The 20,437-nt window shown below is 36.9% G+C and overlaps 1 protein-coding gene across 1 annotated transcript; it reads right to left on the bottom strand.

Annotated features, from left to right (window-relative positions):
- Positions 1-785: 785 nt before the first annotated feature.
- On the bottom strand, positions 786-10,914 carry LOC144980533 (mediator of RNA polymerase II transcription subunit 4-like). Its single transcript, XM_078928190.1, has 6 exons — positions 10,798-10,914; positions 5,147-5,268; positions 4,382-4,497; positions 3,423-3,567; positions 2,204-2,338; positions 786-1,265 (listed from the first exon to the last, which is right to left on the bottom strand). The coding sequence occupies exons 1-6, from the start codon at positions 10,863-10,865 to the stop codon at positions 958-960; spliced, it is 894 nt and encodes a 297-aa protein (XP_078784316.1). The 5' UTR covers positions 10,866-10,914; the 3' UTR covers positions 786-957.
- Positions 10,915-20,437: the final 9,523 nt, after the last annotated feature.

A 20,437-nucleotide genomic window follows, 5' to 3' on the forward strand; every position in this document is an offset into this window, starting at 1 on the left:
AATAAGTACCTCCCTGCCCACTATGAGAGGTCAGGAACCCCACCCAGGGTTCAGTCTTTGCTTTGTACCCAAATACTGAATTCAACTACCCGCCGCGTTGTGTGGCCTTGAGCAAGTCACCTAGCCTTAGCTCACTTTGCAGCACTGCACTGCGGCTGACACCTGGGTTATTCCAGTCTTCCCTTGGAATAGATCCTAAAGAAAAATTTCCCCTTAGGGATGAATAAAGGAAGTTTTTTGTTTTTTTTAAATGTCTAAGTCCAAAATTCTGGTAAAATTACATGAATTGAAACTAATTTCCAGACTGAAAATTATTTCAGAGATAGAAAAATTATTTGGAAAAACACAAAGATCACAGCCAGTGGAAAGAAATTTAAAGATTTGACCCACACTGATGTATTTCGCCAATATTTCTGGATTCGACAAGTGGCCCCCTAGGCAGAAACCACTATACTATAAATATTAGCAAAAAAATTTTTAAATCAAATTATGCTCTTTCTCAACGAACCATAAGATCCCATCGCCTAGGCATTCCATGAAGGAATATATAGATAATCCATCAAACAGGATGTCTGATGTCAACAGAAATCACCCATGTTGTCCAAGTGAGCAATTTGGGGAATAATAATCTAGCCCTAGGGGAAAAAAATGAAAGTGCCTGAAGCGGGTCTCGAACCTGGGACCTTCCAGATCACAGTGCAATGCCTTAACCACTCGGACACCCCCCCCCCCTCCCCAATTCAAAATGTATGTAGAAAAGAAAAATGAGCAAACATTGAGTGGAGTAAAATCATCAATCAAGTTAATTTATTAAATGCATCAAAATGTTCTTACTCTCTCCACATCTCCCTTTCCCCCTCTCATTCACCCTCCCACCCCATGTCTCTATCTTTCTTTCCATCCCTTACTCCCTCCATCTCCCCCCTCCCACTCCTTTGCTTTCCACCCCGATTTCACTCATTCATCACTCGAACTACTACTAGACGAGTCGCTAGACATGAGCTCTATCTCCTCGTCTTTACTGTGTACCCTGGATTCTGATGAGATGCCATGAGGCCCGATGGAGCTGAGGGAACTCAAACCTCCTCCTTCCTGTGACGACTGCCAAGACAAAGATGGACCAAGACCTTGTTGTTGTTGTTGCTGCTGCTGCTGTTGTTGTTGATGTTGTTGTGATGGTGCTGGTGGGGGGAAGTGGTGGTGGTGGTGGCTTGTTGGGGTCCCTGATGGCTGGGATTGTTGTTGGTGGTGATGAGCATGTCCATCTGGGAGAAAAAACAAACAAACAAAAAACAGCTGTTGACATGTGGTTATAAAGTAATAATTATTATAAATGTTTTAATATATTATTTTGCCATAAGAATGCTGTTTTAAGATTTACAAATCCTAAAAGGACATTTGTAAGAGAGTGCTATTGGTCTGACATGGTGGCTTTTTGCAAAAAGAAATCCCAAATTTTGCTAGCTAAAAACAGTAAAATTTGCTAAAATTTGCAGTTAATTTTCCTAAAAACCCGAAAGAGAAAAGTATTTGCTTGTTTTTAAGGGTTTCACAGCGCTTGCAACAAATGTAAGATCATATCAGCACCAGTAAAAAAAGAAACTACACTTGATTAATTATCTTTCACGTTCTACACAAGCTATCAAATTAAAAGGAAAAAAAATTTGACTTTTTTTTCTTTTTGCCTGTTAAAATAATTTTTAGTAGATCTATTGTTTTTTCTTAGCAAAAGCTCGAAAATTTGCAAAAAATTGCAGATTTTGCAACCACAATGCATATCAGTGATATTTTGCGACCGGAAGCGATTCAAAAAACTGCCATGCCAGATTAGTAAAAGCATATGTGTTGGTTCATATTGACACAGTCTAATCACATTAATCTTCATTCATCCCCCCCCCCCCCCCCCCCCCCTCTGATCTCTCACTCTCTTTTCTTTTATACATAACTTTTAACACTTTAACATAAAAATGTCTGATAAAACGAAGTTTAATTTATAATTTTCACTAAGATCTTCGAAAATAATGAAAAATGCTCTAATGAACCAAAAATATTCTTAAATTAAGTTTGACGATCAACTTCACACATATTTAATTCAAAAGTATTATCTGAAGCCAGCAGATTATGTAAAGATGTGACAAAATGTATAATAAAACAAGAAGAAAAGTATTTTGAAACCAAATTTTAACAGTTTCCAATACCTTACCTTGAGAATATAATCTTGATATAGGAGTGGTACCTGATGCTGGGGTAGATGAGGTTGATGATTCGGGTGCATTTCCCATGGTTAAAAGACTATGCCTCATCTCGAGGTCTGTTGGGTATGGACGCCTAGGGTCACCTTGATTATGTAAAAAAAAATGTATTATTTAATTATGCACTCTCATAATAAAATATGAAAATCAAGCAAACAAAAATTCAAATTGAAATATCTTTGTTCATGATTACAGATTTGAGAGATTTTAAGAACACAATACCAAAACATAATTGCTTCCCATTTAACGAATTAAGGACAATTATGAGATGTCTTTGAAAATGCATGGGTTTTCTTCGAGGTATGAGCAGAAGATCCATGACCATTTAGTCAAACAAATGTCTGCCTGAACAATTTTAAAAATCTAAATATCTCTAAATATAGACTTTTTATGGAATAACATACAAAATTATCAAAAAATATATCACATTCGTTATAAAATGAAATTTTCTCAAAATGAGTCATGTGAACAATGTTGACTTTCCAGGGCTACCACTTTTGGTGAAATTAGAAATCAACTTGTAGTCTACAATTCTAACCAAAATCGTTTTCAAACATCCAGAAAAAAAAAAAAAAAAAAAAAAAAAAGAAAATTGTGCGCGTGTGAACCTACAGATAGTGATAGGGATAGAAGAGAGGTGAGTGAGATAGAGAGTGGAGATGAGGTTTTGAGATGGAGTGAATGAATGATTTTAATAATTATGTTGTTTCAGTGAGGGCAAGTTGATTGCTTATCAAACAATTACAAGTTATATTATTAAAAAGGAATGAATTGTATTAATACTAACGATAAGGTGAAAAACAGAAAGGCTTCGGATAAGAACAGTAGAGACAATGAATGTTTCGTGTACAAACCCTTCATCAGCAAAACAATAACAAAGGAATGCTTTGCTGAAGAGGGGTTTGTACCCGAAAAGTCCACTGTTTGCATCCAAAGCCTTTCCATTTTCACCTTTTCGTTAGTATTTTAATGATTGCAGGCTTCAGATAGCCTCCACTGCTCTCTGACGAATTGAATTGTAGTCCCTATTATCCTAGTCTTTAGTTGTTGAAGATAAAATCAATTGAAAAGTTCTTTAAAATAAAATGAAACAGTTGAAAATCTTAGCAATTTCTAATATCGTGTTGAATAAATGAATGAAAAATATAAATAAGTGAAAACGACATTTACCAGGTCCCCATGTGGGAGGTGCAGCCACTGCATTACTTGCACTGATCCGATGTGCATACTTAATGAGATCCTCTGATGAGACTTTGTTAGTCTGGGCCTTTCGAATACTTGCTAGCTTCTGTTTGGCTTGATAAACTGCTGTAGCCTGATTCAAAACAAATGAATATTTTCAAGTGACAAATTATGGAGTAGACACTGGTGTACATTTAAGATCTGAAAAAGTTTGTATGAAACAATGTCAAGGCAGGCTGACGTTTTGGAATATATATTTTCGTGAATGCTTTGTCTGGCATTAATTCATACTCGACTACACTCAAGATCAATCTCGGTCCCTTTGCGTGTGAAGCGAGTGCTCTACCAACTGAGCTATCAGACCTCCTGAATATTTTAAGCTTTATACAAAACATCTTTTTCACTTCTTCGAAAAATGAAAAAGTGCCCAGATTGTGCAATTATTATTTTTAAAAAGATAAAGATTCAAATCTAAAACTCTCATGACATTATGTGTTAAAATCAAATGAGACATGTGATGCTTATGATTAGATGAAAATGCTTCTTGCCTTTTACTTACTAATTTATGTTGTAAAACAATAAAATGGAGGTAAGCAGACACAATTTAGACCTATTTTAAAAAGTTAAAGTAGTTCTTCGGGGCCAATAGGCCCATAAAGCTGAATTTTATCCCAGTTTCCATAGAGTAAAACACACAATAGCAATTGCTTGCTACCCTTTGGATAAGACGCTAGTCTATTTTTTAAAAAAATAAATCAATCATTACCTTGAAATTCAAATTGAATACACCATTAAATGATCTCCAGGGAGAATCTGGATAACAACACGAGCAACACATCTGGGACACTGAACGCAGATCTATTTTAATGACTATAAATAGTTAAAACCAAACAAAAATTTCCCATAACATAAATAACTTATCATAGAAATTATGTATGGTCAAATACCATGATTATCTCTGCCTCTTTGAAAGTCCTCTGTAGCTGACGAATTTCAGTATCTCTTTTTGTCACCTCCACTCGTAATTCATCCATCACTTTCTGTACTTTTTCTTGTTCCTCGGCTAGATCAAATAATAATGATGATGATAATAATAAAAATTATTATTATTATTCTATCTGCTATAATCATTCAATATGACATATTGATTAAAACAAGAAAATTATCAAAATAAAACAATCTTTGTTTTTTTTTCTGAATTAAAAAAAAAAAAATAATAATAATAAAATCACAATGGCCTCAAAATATCTGAGGCATTCTCAACAGATGCGGCATCATTTTTTAAAATCCCACAAAAAACAGGATGTCAAAATTTACCAGTGAAAAAATAAAAAATAATAACAAAAGAAACCTACCAAATATTCCGGATATCTGGCACCTATAAACATTTACCAGACACATCAGTAGATGATGCCCAATTTGTCAAAATGTCATGAACATGAGACTTTTAAAGAAGGTGTGAAAATAAAATGAAATGACCTTTATTAATCCCCAAGGGGAAGTTTGTCTTTAGGGTCTAATCCAAGCATCAGTCGACGTGCAGTGCCGCAAAGTGAGCTTGGGCGAGGTGACTTGTTTAGGGCCACACAATGTGGCGGTGGGTAGTCGAACTCTGTACCTTTCAGTATGAGGCAAAGACCATACCCCCCCCCCCCCCCCCAAGTGATGTGACAAGAGAAGTATGTTATGATATTGGTTATAATCATTCCTACCTGTCTTAAGGAGTTCCTTTAGCTCTGTGTCCTTGTCAATGAGAAGACTCATAAGGTCTTCATAGCCTGGAGCATCAGATTTGTGTTGTGACTTGGGTACTGCAAGCTGCTCAATCAGCTCTCTGTTAAAGGAAAGGTAAACGGGTTATTAAAAGTAAAAAGGAAAAGAGGAGAAATAAATAAATTGAGTTGTACAGTTCAAGAGTTTTCATTTCATGAACTATAATATTAGCTAGAACTTGCTGATTAACTCAATCAGCCCTATCAACGGATATCTCGGTGTTTGACAGAGGGGCTACTTATAGCCCATCATCAATTACATTTATTCCGTGACTAATTATATTATTCAGTGCTGATTGTGACAAAAAGTGAAAAAGGAGGTACATTTTGACCAATTGCCTCATTTTTAATGCATCAACCCCCATCTTTAGACCAAATTGAGATGATAAATTATCATTGACACTCTAAGCTAACTCCTAAAGAGTGGAAAACTGCACCGGTAGCTTCCACCACACTCCAACTGCCTATACATTGATGAAGGGGGGGGGGGGGGGGGGGAGTCTATTCTTTTCTCCTTTTTGTTTGGCCATTTGTTCCATTTCTGAGCATGAATCTCTTAAAATTGTTTGTTTTTTTTTAAATTATTGTTTGTTTTTTTCTCCTCTATCTGACCATTTGGTCACTCTCTGAATATTTCTGTTTGCTTTTTAATTATTTATTCTTTTTAGACACTTTTTGAGATCGGAGTGGGGACGAATATGACAATTTGCTAGAAACTAGAAAGGAACCAAAAGAGAGAGAGAGAGAGAGAGAGAGAGAGAGAGAGAGAGAGAGAGAGAGAGAGAGAGAGAGAGAGAGAGAGAGAGAGAGAGAGAGAGAGAGAGAGAGAGAGAGAGAGAGAGTTTAAAAAAAAAAAAGAGGTGGGGGAGGATGGATGGGACATTTATCCCTTACAACGTTCTGTAAAAATAAGACGGAATTTATTTATTTATTTTTTTTTAAATTGGCGGAACCAGGATTTGAACCCGCAACGTCGATTCTGGTAAAACTTCCAGGGCAGATGACTAAACCATGTGGCGATGACACCCACTTCGAAGTCGACGCATATTGTGTATATATAGTAACAACTGATTTAATGTTGGTTACGGTTAATTTTATGTTTTTATAGTATAGAGAGGTGGGCCTTTGGCCTACCAACCTCCGCTGCACGTCCAACTCGCCTTGAGCATGCATTCACGTAAAATATAAAGATTTTTTTTTAAAACCTACCTCTGTTTCAAAAACTAGCATCTTTCAACTTTCTAAGAAACATTTTGATTTTTCAGAACTTTAGTTCGTTAAAAAATACCGGCCAATCTGACCCGTTGAGTCGAATGAAAACGAAATTTTGTTGTTTACACGGTTCAAAGGAAATGCCGTAAATAAGCTTTCATGGACTTCCTGTGTTGTTTTTACAGTGTCACGTGACCGTTTTGAGAAATTTGTCGTCTGCTACAAATAATTAGACCGGTAGGGGGTAGATATTTTCGTTCGAGCAGAGAAAAAGTGAGTATTATTTCTTGTACTTGTAGAGAGGCCTAGGGTCCACCAGCAGTCAAGTTGATTGAATGAAAGAAAAAAGGCCTTTTTTATCCGCTGCCACCACCACCGTGAGAGTGGAGGGGGGGGGGGGGGGTTGCATGAAGACGAAAGGGAGACGTGTCGCTTGGTGACGTAGAGATGCTGGCAGGTGCTCTTAACCCCTTAACAGCGAAGCAATTTTGTTGCTTTCAGATAATAGTTTGCTTTTATCTTTATCATTGTTAACAAGGAATACAGCGTTTCCACCAAGAGAGCAGTCAGACTATCGCAACTCAGACCTAAATTGTCTATAATCGTTTTGCCGTTACTTGTCTTTTGATGAAAGAAGATTTGGTGTTAGGTCAAAGATCGAATTTCGCCACTAAAGGTTGCATTGCTACTGGGTTTGCTCTCTTCACCCCCCCCCCCCCCCTTCTTTTTTCTTCTTTTTTTTTCAACTTAGTATTGTTGATTGCTATTTCCTTTTTTATGATTAGCAAGTGCCGTAGGAATCTCACAGGATGCAGGAGTACTGCAATTAACCCTTTGCCAGTGACACTGATTTTATTTGTTTTCAAATAATAGTCTTCATTTATATTATTTTTTAACGCAGAAAAAAAAGTTTCCACCATAAGAGCAGTAAGAATATTGATAAAAAGCGCTTTGAGCACGTTGGGTGGATATTGCCCTATACAACAGCTCAAATTTTTAAATTGTAATTTGTTTTTTGTCTTTTGATGAAAACGGTAAGATTTTATTTTTGGTCCAAGTAAGATTGATATTGGCCTTTAAAAGGTTAAGTTGTTTTGTTTTTTTCAGGTTTTTTTGTTTTGTTTTTCGAATGCGGATACGTTGCTTCTTCCTTTTTTTTCTCAACTGGCAAGCTATCGCTGTACTTACCCGCATGGCTTGCACACACAAAAGGATACATCTAGGTCACAAAATCAGACAACTAGGTCACACATCAAGACATCTCTGTTTCGTTTGTTCCAAGATAGCAAAACAAACAAGACGTCTTGGAGTTCAAAAGAGCTTTCCTTAAAATACTTGGTATTTGCAAGACCCCCAGAAACCAATTCCCTATACAGCTCTTGTGCACAGTTACTTATGACCTTGATTTCTTTCGTACCCACCCCCCAAAATCCCACTTATATTTTATTGTGTGTTATAGGCAGAACATAATAAATAGCTGGGCTGCCACATACGTGACTAAATTGGCCAAAGAGAGAATCTATACTTTGGCATTAGACACCCATTACCTGATGTTTTGGTTTTTAATCCTAGCCTAGTGAGATAGAGAGAAAACAAAACAATCATACATGTATCTGCAAACAGCAGAACGTTTTCATTTTACATTGAGATGGGAAGGGGGAGGGATAACACTATGACAAGAGAGAGAGAGAGAGAGAGAGAGAGCGAGAGAGAGAGAGAGAGAGAGAGAGAGAGAGAGAGAGAGAGAGAGAGAGAGAGAGAGAGAGAGAGAGAGGGGGGGGGGGGGATGGGGGATAGTAAGGGGAATGGGAAAAGATGAAAGAAACAATGGGTTGCCTGATGACGTACATCAAAGGATTGTTACAGCGGTGTTCACGGTGCGTACTTCGTGAAATTTTAACCTTTTACAGTGACACTGATTTTTTTTTCTCCAGATTGCTTATGCAGAATAAATCGTTTCCACCAAGAGAACAGTAGTAAGAGTATATATCGACTCGGGCTTCAATTAAACTATAAATCGCAAAGCTTGTCTTTTAATGATAACATTAAGACTAAGATCTGGAGTTTGGGAGTGTAAGATGGAATCTCGCCATTAATGGTTAAAATTGTTTTGATTAAAAAAAAAAAAACTCACACACACACACACGAGCGCGCGCGGTCACGACAGCGAGGACCATCACTGACAGAATGTTGCAACGGTAAACCGGTTTACGTGTACATAGATCCTGAGGCTAGATGCCCCGCTACCGTGTACGTAGGAACTCCCAAAAAAAAAAAGAAAGAGACACACACACACTCACACACAGAGTCTCGCATCCGCTACGAACTAATTTTGCGCACCAATTTTTACTGCACTAATGCACCAAATTGCATACCTATCTAGGGACACTTTTTTCCGTATCTTTTTCTCAATAAACTTTTTTAAAAACCTTTGTTTTGCGTAGGTTTTGTGCGGCTAGCGGCAGGCACCAACCATTGGATAGACGGAAACCCACACGATTTCGCGAGGAATGAATCATGAAAATATTTAGGATATAATTTCAAACACAACTTTTGAAATTCATCAAGGATTGTCTAGTACCGAATGTTTTTTGATAGAAAACAAATGCATCTTCAAATCTAAACTGCTTTTGACGGTTAGCGGTAAGTTTTTTATTTATTTTTCTGTCCAAACGAATGATTTGTCCTGGTATAGAAGCTAAGTATTGGTAACACCGGCTCACCTCTCTAGATATTTTATTAACTTTCCTTATTTCTATGTGCATTTGGAAACATTCCATATTCTGGAATGTGAATAATTGTTTAAAAGAGCGGAGTTTCAAATATGCGTCTGGGAATAACGAAATTTCGTTATCCCCAGACAGGTGTCTGGGGATAACGAATTTTCATTATACCGATCCCCAGACAGGTGTCTGGGTAGGCACTTGCAAGAAGTAGCTCTCGCGAGTTGAAAACAGGCGAGGATTTCTGTTTCCGTTTTTGAGGGGAAAAAATTTAGGAGTGATTTTAAAATGTTCATTCTTCTTTCTCAGTGGAATGAAATGGCATGTATTATATATCATTGGAAAGGGCATAAAATTCTACATACAATGATGCTAATATTATTATCTTTTTATATCATGATTTTAAGAAATCTTTGTGTAAAGAGAGTATATGTGTTTAAACGCTTATAACTTTTAAACCAGAGATGGTCCTTCTTAATAAAAACAAGTCCTTCTGAGACACATATTAAAGTAGCTTCTCTAAAAATTTCAGAGCAAAATATGTTTGCACTCAAAAGTTAGAGCTCCCCAAAAAACAGTAATTGGCCTCGATTGTTTACAGAAGCTGCCATTTTCTTATACTGATTCACTTCCTGTCGTCTGCTGTGTTTGAGAGATAACTTCGTCAATCCACATCAAAACTTTACATCTTTATATCTTACAATAGATTCCATTTATGGAAGTTATTTTTGTTTTAAATTATTTAATTAATTGGCGTTTTCATGTCCATGCATTCATTTCATAATTTACAATTCTCTTCCTTTTTTTTCCGATTGATTTTTCACTGTTGATTTTGACGTTTTTCATCCTTTGACGGACGTCTGTCCAATTTAGGGGAACGGGGGAGCGGAAGTTTTTAAAATCACCTATTTTCGATCATTTTAAACACAAATACACCACCTCAAACATTTATCAGTCCATATCTCTGCTTTTATGAGGTCTATTTTCATTTTGAAAAGTTCAAAGTGAACAACTAAATGACGCCGATTCAGTGGTGTATTTGGTCTATCTACATGTGAATAAATATTTAATTGTCGACTTTTCCAAAATTCCAATAGGTCATTCATTTGCATGTCGTGATCTATTTTTCCTTGATTTCAGCTGTTTCAGCTCTAAACTATACCTTTCTCTCTCAATAAATAATTATTTTTCTGTTTGCAATGTATTACAGAGATGTTGAATTACCACATGTAAAAATTTCAAAGTTGTATCTGAAGCCGTTTCTGAATTATACTTGATTATCCATTGGGTTGCTGTGTTTTGGTCACATATTTTCCTATAATATAATAAGCTTCTATAGAGATTTTTCACCACATAAAAGGTCATAACTTTTTAACTAGTTGAGATAGAGCGATAATTTTTTCACTTTAGTAAATGTTTCACTCCCCTTTATTTTTCTACGCTAAATTAATACCGATATCACTATTTTGAAAAATTCTTGCAAGTGCCTAGTCTGGGGATAATGAATGACAGTTCAGTGTCAGTGGACAGCCACGACAAAAACCATAACACTCCATCGAAAAAGATAATTCAAAGCAAAAAATACTGAAAACAACGTCTGCATAAACCAGTCCATATTCTCATAGATATTTCAAACCAGATATCTAACTAACTTACTTCGAAATAAACTCCATGTCGTCCAAAATGCCATGGAGCCTTTGTCGAGTGCTTGCATCCGTCGCCATTTTTTAAAGTTTGGCTTTTTTTTCTACTTTCTCTTTTACAATGCACCAATTTTGCTTTTTATATGCAAGAGAGAGGGTTGGATATAAAGTGATTCCATATTTAATTTTACTAATTGTAATCTAAAACGATCTACTTAACCTACCCTCTGAGAGCAAAGTCGAGAGTAAGGTAGGTTCATATTCGGTTTTTGAACAGATGGTGGCAAAGATCACAACATTTTGGCTCCGATGTTGTGTCCATGAGTAGGGCGCTTTAAAAACGTTATCCGGCACGACTCAGTTATGAATTAGTACCTAACGGCCTAAGCGACTAATGACAGTGATGGTGTGAGTATTTTTGAATGTACCTAAGTAATCAAGTTATCGTCTTTAATAAGACCATAGAAACGCAGTCGCCATCACAGATTTACTCCTAGTAGTCTATGGTCGCCATGCCAGACTAGGTCAAACAGAAAAATAAAGATCTCTGGAAATCGTTCAATCAAAAATATATACCTAAGCCACGTGCATTCCATTTCTGTGTGTGTGCGTGTCTGTGTGTGTGTGTGTGTGTTTGTGTGTGTGTGTGTGTGAAGGAAGTGTGTTGAAATTGGTCATATAACTATCAGCCACATCACTCATCACACAATAATAATAAATGATAATGCTAAATACTTCTAATTGCTCCCCACCCTCCAAATTTTTGCGAATAGTAGAAATTTTGTCAAGACAAAAATAATTCAAAACGATCAGCTAACGGTCCTTCTGACGAATATTTGACGATAATTTATTTGATTTTACATTTCCCAACAGATGGTTTGTCATTTGAAAAAAGTGTCGGGCATTCTTGGTACTCCTGGGTTATTCTAGGTAATAATCTCTTTTTCTTTTTTAAGGACAATCTTATATTCCTTCTTTCGTGCAAGGTAGGTTTCTCTGTCAGATATTGATTTAGATATCATGCACTTATTCTCGGTTTTTCTTTTGTTTTATTTTGCTACCTTTACTTCAATATTATTGTACCAAGGAGATGGTTTTCTTTCATGCACAACAAGCATAATACGCGGAGCACGTTCGTCTAAAAATTCTGTGATTGCACTTTCTAAATTGTGTAATGTTCACTTCCTAGCATTTACGTTCAAGATCCTCTTTGAATTTTGTGATGTCAATTGTTTTGATATCCCTATCTAGATGTGATTTTTAAAGCTTTTGACGAAAAAGAAAATGCGAAGAAAAATCAGAAATACATAGATTGTAAACCTTGACATTGGTTGCCAACTCAACATTTATGCTTGTCAGAACTCAATCAATAATATGTCCACCGTCGTGAGTGAGTTCATCACCATTTGTTGTGTTATGTCATGACACGATAGGGACGCCTTTACTCTCACAACAGTGAGTGTGTTACAGTAATAGTAAAGATTGAAGTCGCCGACAATGACATATAGTATTGCCTTCCTCGGGCGCTTGTTTCCGTGAGAAAAGCATTGAACTTGCATCGAGTTTGCGAAAAATCTAAAATGGAACGACCAAATATGTTACTGTCTCCAAACAGGCGCTTACATCACCCGCAATTTAAAAAGATGCCCAAATTTCAACTCAAAATCTTGCTTTTAAAACTATTGTTAGACCGATTTTGGAGTATGGCAGCTCAATTTGAGACCCATATACAAAGAAAAACATCGACACTTTAGAAAACATCCAAAGAAAAACAGCAAGACACATCACAAACATATTGGACCTTTTTTCAAGCGCATCTGAAATAGCACAACGGATTGGCCTTGAACTTCTGGAAAAGGGAAGAAAAAGAGATAAATTAAAATGTTCCACAAGATCTACTACAAAAAGTCGCGCCTTAAACTTCCAAACAACATCAAAGATACCGGCAAAGGAACAACGAGGGACACGCTGAGTAACCATCCCATCAAAAACGGACGCTCATCTGTATTAGTATTAGTTTTTCTCTTCCACTGCCCGACTGTGGAATAGCCTCCCAGCTGACGTGGCTGAAAACGGTTGCCAACATGCCTTCACGCGGTTGCTAGAGCTAACATCGTGACTTTTTAATCTACGTATTTTTATTAGTATTATGTGCAGTTTACAATGTAATACCATATAAACTGTGGAGTGATCCTCGACAATATTGGAGGTTTCCACAAGAAGAAGAAGAAGAAGAAGAAGAAGAAGAAGAAGAAGAAGAAGAAGAAGAAGAAGAACTCTTTAACACCATCTGACGTTTTACATTTGTGACCCTTCTCCTCAAAAAACGGTATTAAGTCGGGTTGGTTAAGATGTTGAAAATTGAATTTATAGCCAGAAATATCAGACTTGTGTTGACTTTTTATGTTTTATTGAGGAGAATGGATACCATATATTAGGATGCTAATGCTAACAATTTATATTTTTGACCAGTTTAACATTTAATTCGGGTTTTAAGCATATGGTTCGTTCCGACATAATACCATTTAGAGACGATGGGTCACATTTCTTCTTATCGCTTGGGGTGGTCTGTATACCCCAAAAGTCGTTTTTCAAATCTACAATTATGCCGGCAGTTTCAAATGTTTTATAATCAAACTCTGGTTGATGACCCTGACTTGAAGTAAAGATTTGTAAATATGTTATACTGCCTCCTCTCCTTTCTTTCCCTGCGAATGATTCGATTTCATACCCAGATGGTTTTAACTCTGCAAATATAGCCTTCGTGCATTCAGCCAGGTTTCGGCAATGATGTTTCAGTGACAACAAAGTAGATATGTCCAGGTTGTATTGTGTTATCAGTTCATTCAGATCAGCTATTTTGTTTCGACATGAACGAGAGTTAATTTGACCGACTTTAACGGTGTCCTTTGGTGTTGGTATAATATGTGTGCTGTTTTTGTTTTTGCTGTCAACGACAATAACTACGATGATGGTGGTGGTTTTAGTGATGATGGGAGGAATAAATGAGTTTGGGTTTGTTGTGTGTTCTTGTGTTTTTGTTTTTAGAACGAACATCCGTGAGATTGACATAAAATGGAGACGTGAAACTTAGGAGGTCCTTCCATATGTGGGTGTCAATGTCAAGTCGGTAAACATGGCATTTGTGTATTGATAGTAGGTATGTGTTTTTATAAGACACACAATTTTTTCACACAATGTCACTCGTACAAATAAACAAAAAGTTTATAGATAGTATGCGCTTGGCAAAGAAGCTCATAACATTGCCATCCGGAAGTATAACGGACCAACACACAAAACTATGTGTAAGCTTGAACGTTTATAGTCTGGTTAATACAGTTTAGTGAGAATTACTCATAAACGCGGATGGCAAAAAGCAATAACAAAGACCTGAGTGACGTCACAAATTCCATGTTTTGATTGGTCAAAAATCTACTTGTTTATTTTAATGGTCTCGGAGGTCTCACACTTCAATAATTACGACGTTGAATTCGTTGCCGCATTCGTGTACAGTCGCGAATCCGCCCGGTAGCCTCGTCACAATACAATGATCACAAAGTCCCAGGTTTGAGATTTTTTTAAAGATGAGGGTCATTTTAATAGATCGATATTTGAAAGACGAGTCTTCTGTCCAAAATTTTTGATAAGTGGGTTTTTGTTGTTTTTGTTTGTTTTGTTGGGTTTTTTTTTTTTTTGGGGGGGGGGGGTTGTTTGTTTGTTTGTTTGTTTGTTTTGGGAGGAGGTGTTGGGTTTGTTTGGGGTTTTTTTTAGATCAGATAGTACATCTGTGAGTTATGGACATGAGTAAACCTACCAATTACAAAATACATCAGCGACGTGCATTGATATAAAATGAACATAACTTGGGTCAGTTTTGACCGATGAGAAAGTAAATAAAGTTTTGTTACGCGCGCCGAGCATGGCAAAGTGCTCAGAAAGCTTTTTTTCTTAGGGGGTTCATCACTTCGTGGGGATTCCGAGGTGCTTTCGGATCGTCTACATCGTTTCTTTGACGATGGTACCAAAATGTGTCAGCTGATCATAGACAAGAGTATCTTATACCAACTGCTGAGATTCCGTTCTCTTGTGGATTTTTAAAAAAGACGAGAGAGAGAGAGAGAGAGAGAGAGAGAGAGAGAAAGAGAGAGAGAGAGAGAGAGAGAGAGAGAGAGAGAGAGAGAGAGAGAGAGAGAGAACGTCTAACGTCATAATTTCCTAAGGACTTTCACTCCTCCAGGAGCATAACAGGCCATCAACGACACTCATCCACCGGACATGATTTTGGACTGCCATCTCCACTTCCTTCCGTGTTGTCTCTTTCTCCATGACTTCAGCCTCCGTTTTGCGCCTCCAGCTGTGCTACTTGGCATTCTCCTCTTCCATTTCCCATGAAGATTCCACGGGAGAGCCTGGCGTGTAAATCTGTGAACTGGCTTCCCAAGGGTGTACCCAATACTGCCCCACTTTCTCCCTCGGATCTGCTGCTTGACTGGTGCCTGTCCTGTCAAATCTCTCCATTTGTTATAGTCTCTTGCCTCCATATATTACAGGTCAGCCTCCTTCATAATCTTGACCCAAATTTGCATTAGTATCTTCCAATACTATGTCGTTTAAAAAATCAATAAATAAGAATTGAGCTTTTATATAGTGCAATATCCACTAAACGTGCTCAAAGCGCTTTACAATGGGTCCCTGGCCAACAGCAACACTTTACATTTAGGAAGGGACATGACGCCTGTTAGGCGATATTACATTTTTTCGGTCAGAGACAACGCTGTTAACGGCCAAGTAATAATTTTACACCTTAGTACGTGAGAGAATGTGAGTAAAGAGCCTTTTTCCAAGGACTCAACTATGCGCCGAGCGATGCTCGAACCCAGGACCTTCCGATCTGAAAGCGAGTGTCATACCATAAGACCACATAGCCGCAATTCGATGTCGTTCCAGGACAGTTGTCTCTTGTTTCCAAGAAGCTGGCTGTAGAACGCTTTCTTGTCTCTCACTGAAATGTCATTTATTGTGACATGGATCTATACACTTATCACGTTTATAGTGAAGTTCCTTTTTGCTTGACATAAAAGGCAGTATCTAGTACATTCGCTCTCCAAGCGGTTCCCAGGGTGAGTTCACTGTAATGTCATTTTATATTAGCGTGCTAAAAAAGGGAGGCTATTATTATTTGATGTGGCATCAGTGACTCTTAACTATGGTATGTTATACAAATCCAAACATTGTGTCCTTGTATAAGACATGTTACCCGCATTTACACACTCGATACAGTATGAACCCCGGCTATAAGTAGTGACTGATATTGTAGAATTCAACAGTAATCAGGAGGTTTGAGGTTCGCTCCCCAGTCGAGCTTGTATTTTTCTATCTTGGTTAATCTGATAGTCTGTTTCATAGACACTTTTTTCCGGTCTTTATTATTTAACGTCATGATAAACTTCTTCTTTCTCTTTCAGCTTATCCCACATTTTGCAGGGTTGTCATAATGAATGCCACATCTCCATGCAACTCGGTTCATAGCAGTATCTTCCTCCAGGTCTAGTTCTTTCACATCATCTTTTACCTTATCCCTCTATCTAGTCATTGGACGTTCCTTTTTCCTCTTTCCCGTTAATTGTAAGTCCAATACTTTCCTTCCCACGTACTCCCTCTCCACAATATACAAACTATTGAAAAATATGAACTCACAAATAACAAAGTGAAAGTAAGGAAAAAGTCATGATGCTTTATTCATACACGTAGTCCAGACTCCGGAGTCATGCATTAAGGAGTCATACATTAATAACACAAAAATAGTAGTTGGGATTCCGGATAGCTCAGTTGGTAGAGCACTCGCTTCACGCGCAAATGGACCGAGATCGATCCTGGATGAAGTCAAAATATTTTTCCTGGCATTCCCCACCTTCCGCCCACCCCTTTGTTCACCCAGGAGTGATTGGGTAGTTGTATTTGTTAGATCTGATGAGAGTACTTTCCCGTAATATCCAAAGGGTAGCAAGCAATTGTTATTGTTCGTAAACTCTGGTCGGCTCCATGGGCCTAGTGGCTCTGAAGGACGAATCTTTTAGATAAAATTCGTAAGTTGTTAATTCACAAACACCAATAGAACTTTTTTTTTTAAACAAGCAACAACAGCCTTAACAATATTGATGTCATATGATGATGAGGTTGATGATGGTGATGATGATGATGATTATGATGATGATTATGATGATGATGATGATGATCATGGTGATGATGATGGTGGTGGTGGTGGTGGTGATGATGATGGTGATGATGATGATGATGATGATGATGATGATGATGATGATGATGATGATGATGATGATGGTACCAATAGAGGTAATGATTTAGCAATGACTATCCCGCACAAATCTTTGGGCCTCTTTTTCGCTCACGAAGTGCCCGAATTCGCGTCAAAATATGGGACGAAGCCGTTTCGTATATGCTATTTTTTAAAATTAATTACGACGCTGTTTATCGATGAATATGACTGAAAGTTGGCGCACGGTTAGAAAAAAGGTCATTTTAGATTATGTTAAGCGACAAAACTCGTGCGATTACCAGAAGACCGTTAAAAATAGATTTTTACTCTTTGGAGTAAAATATTTCTAAAACTACCTAGCGTGGAGGTTTTGTCGCTGACAAGGTAATACATGAACATTTCTTCTTTTTGGTTGTAAAATTTCATATGAATATGACGAGTACTTTTCCCGTATTTTACAAAACACCATCCTAATTTGCTCTTCAAGTTTCAATCTTTTAATACACTTATTACGCAGGATACAATCAAAGGTCGAAAAAAAAATGCCGAAAAAGCGTCCCATATTTTCGCGTTTTTTTCCTCTTTGCGAGTCATCCAAATAAATGACACCTTTGAAACTGCATAACTTGTTTATTTATGAATGGATTTTCAAAATTCAAAAACATTTTTACTCAGTGGAGATAGGGCTTTGGTTTTAGACAAAAATTTTCCTCAAAAAGAGAAAAAAAAATATTTTTCATAGTCATTGCTAGAATATGATATTAAAGCATTGATACACTCTTGCATGTTTGAATTCCGGACGTGTTCCCAATCGCTGCACAAGCTTGCCTAGAGCGCGTTGAGAACAAAGTTCGAATTCCAAAACCCAAGAGTGCAAGAAATCTTTCATTCTAACCCTCAATCGATTCTGATTTCTGAATAAATAACGTGTACACAAATACTTAAACGATACGTTATTTTCAAAAGAAAAATCTAAATCCAATGAAATCTAAAGCTTGATAATTTGACGTCACAGAATATTATTGTACACCTGATATCATTACGCGTTACTAGTCACGGGGAGGATTAGAATTCACTAAGGATTATATTTCATCTGTACTTAAATATATATATATATATATATATATATATATATATATATATATATATATATATATATATAGTTAAGGACACTCACATATTTTTTGTCGATACAATTGTTTCAATGGGTTTCCATATCGTCAGTCGACAATAGATCCTTAGTGTGCTTTTCAATTGATTTCGATGTTGTTTATTTTCGTCCTTATATTTTTCCATTGTGTATGTTATTGATTGGACGGTGATTAGTGTTGTTATAAAATAAAGTGACATGTTGTTGTGTGTTCTCATTGTGTGTGTATGTGTGTGTGTGTGTGCGTGTGGTGTATACATGTGTTTGTGTGTATGTGTGTGTGTGATGTGTTGTGGAATATAGTTGCGTGGAAAAAATGGGAGGGGAGGGGAGGGGGAAGGGGGGTAGTGGTAGATACCAGTTCTAATAATAATAGTAATGATATCATCATTGTCATTACTATTATTAGATCTAGTATCTACCATTACCTCCCCTCACCCCCCCCCCCCCCCCCCACCTCCCCTTTTTTCCACGCAACTATTTTCCACAATACATCACACACACACGCACACACACACATGTAGACACACAAACACACACACACACACACAATGAGTACACACTACAATGTGTCACTACATAACAACACTGATCACCGCCCAATCAATAACATACACACCGGAAAAAATAAGGACGAAAATAAACAACATCGAACTCAATTGAAAAGTACACTACGGATAATAATTGTCGACTGACGATATGGAAACCCATATGCTCTAACCAACACTATCGAGCACTCTCGTACCTACAAGTACCCACCAACACTCATATATATATATATATATATATATATATATATATATATATATATATAAATATATATATATATATATATATATATATATATATAATATATATATATATTATATATATATAAGTGTTGGTGGGTACTTGTAGGTACGAGGTGCTCGATAGTGTTGGATATATATATATATAGATATAATATATATGAGTGTCATATATGAGTATATATATATATATATATATATATATATATATATATATATATATATATACTACAATATATATATATTATATATATATATATATATATATATATATATAATTACGCCTTACAATTTATGGAATTAATTAAGGATTATACTTCATATTGGTACTAAAATAATATATATTGGCCTAACGGCTCTGAAGGACTACTTTAGTGTAAAGAAGGAACGGAAATTGGCCTCGCTCAGCTCTTTGTTATAGCTTCCAGCCAGCCATTTTTATGACTTGTTCTCTCTAAATTATATCAATCAGACCAATGATATTATACTCGTTGATCAGACTATAATAGTTTAAGGTTACACATAGTTTTGTGTGTTGGTACGTTATAGATAGTATGCACTTGGCTAAGAAGTTCATAACATTGCCATCCGGAAGTATAACGGACCAACACACAAACTCTGTGTAACCATGAACTTTTATAGTCTGGTTAATACAGTTTAGTGAGAACAACTCACAAACGCGGATGGCAAAAACAATAACAAAGGCCTGAGTGACGTCATCTTCGAACTATCTATATCCGACTGGCGGATGTTATGAGTGTTTTACCTAAACGCAGTGCATCAAGAATATAATATTGTCTTACTAGCAAAACATAGTCAGAGAACTAAATAGTAAGTATTTTTGTTGCCTTTGATCACGATTAGAAAAATGGTATTATTGAATCCGAAAAAAAACAAACACTAAAGCATTTAATTAGAGCAGTATTCACTAAACGTGCTCAAAGCGCTTTACAAGGTATCCCAAGCTAACAGCAAGACTTAACATAATAAAGGACGAGATATGACGCCTGTTAGGCGATATTACAATTTTTACACCGTTAACGACCAGGTACTCACTATATTATACATGAGTACGGTGTAAAATTTGAGTAAAGTGCCTTCTCCAAGGAATCAACTATGCGCCTCTCAGAGCGAGACTCGAACCAAGGACCTTACGATGAGGAAGGTGTGTCATACCACTAAACCACATAGCTGCACAATCACATATAGGGAATGAGATTAGCTGAAGAGTAGCGTCCCTTGATTGGACGTCACCCATAGTCTGTGACGTCACCGGCGGAAAAGTTATTAGAGAGAGAACGTCATGTTGGTTGTGCGCATGCGTCTCTCGTCCGCGAGGGCGAAGACTATATTACATATCATAATATATCAAAAGTAAATTATGTCAAATACAGAAGAGGAAGAGACGGACCGGCAAGAGAATGGAATTAGAACAACGTGT

This window comes from Berghia stephanieae, chromosome 10, assembly GCF_034508935.2.
Source record: "Berghia stephanieae isolate SIO BIC M18660-M18661 chromosome 10, UCSD_Bste_1.3, whole genome shotgun sequence".
NCBI classification, from domain to species: Eukaryota; Metazoa; Mollusca; class Gastropoda; order Nudibranchia; family Aeolidiidae; genus Berghia; species Berghia stephanieae.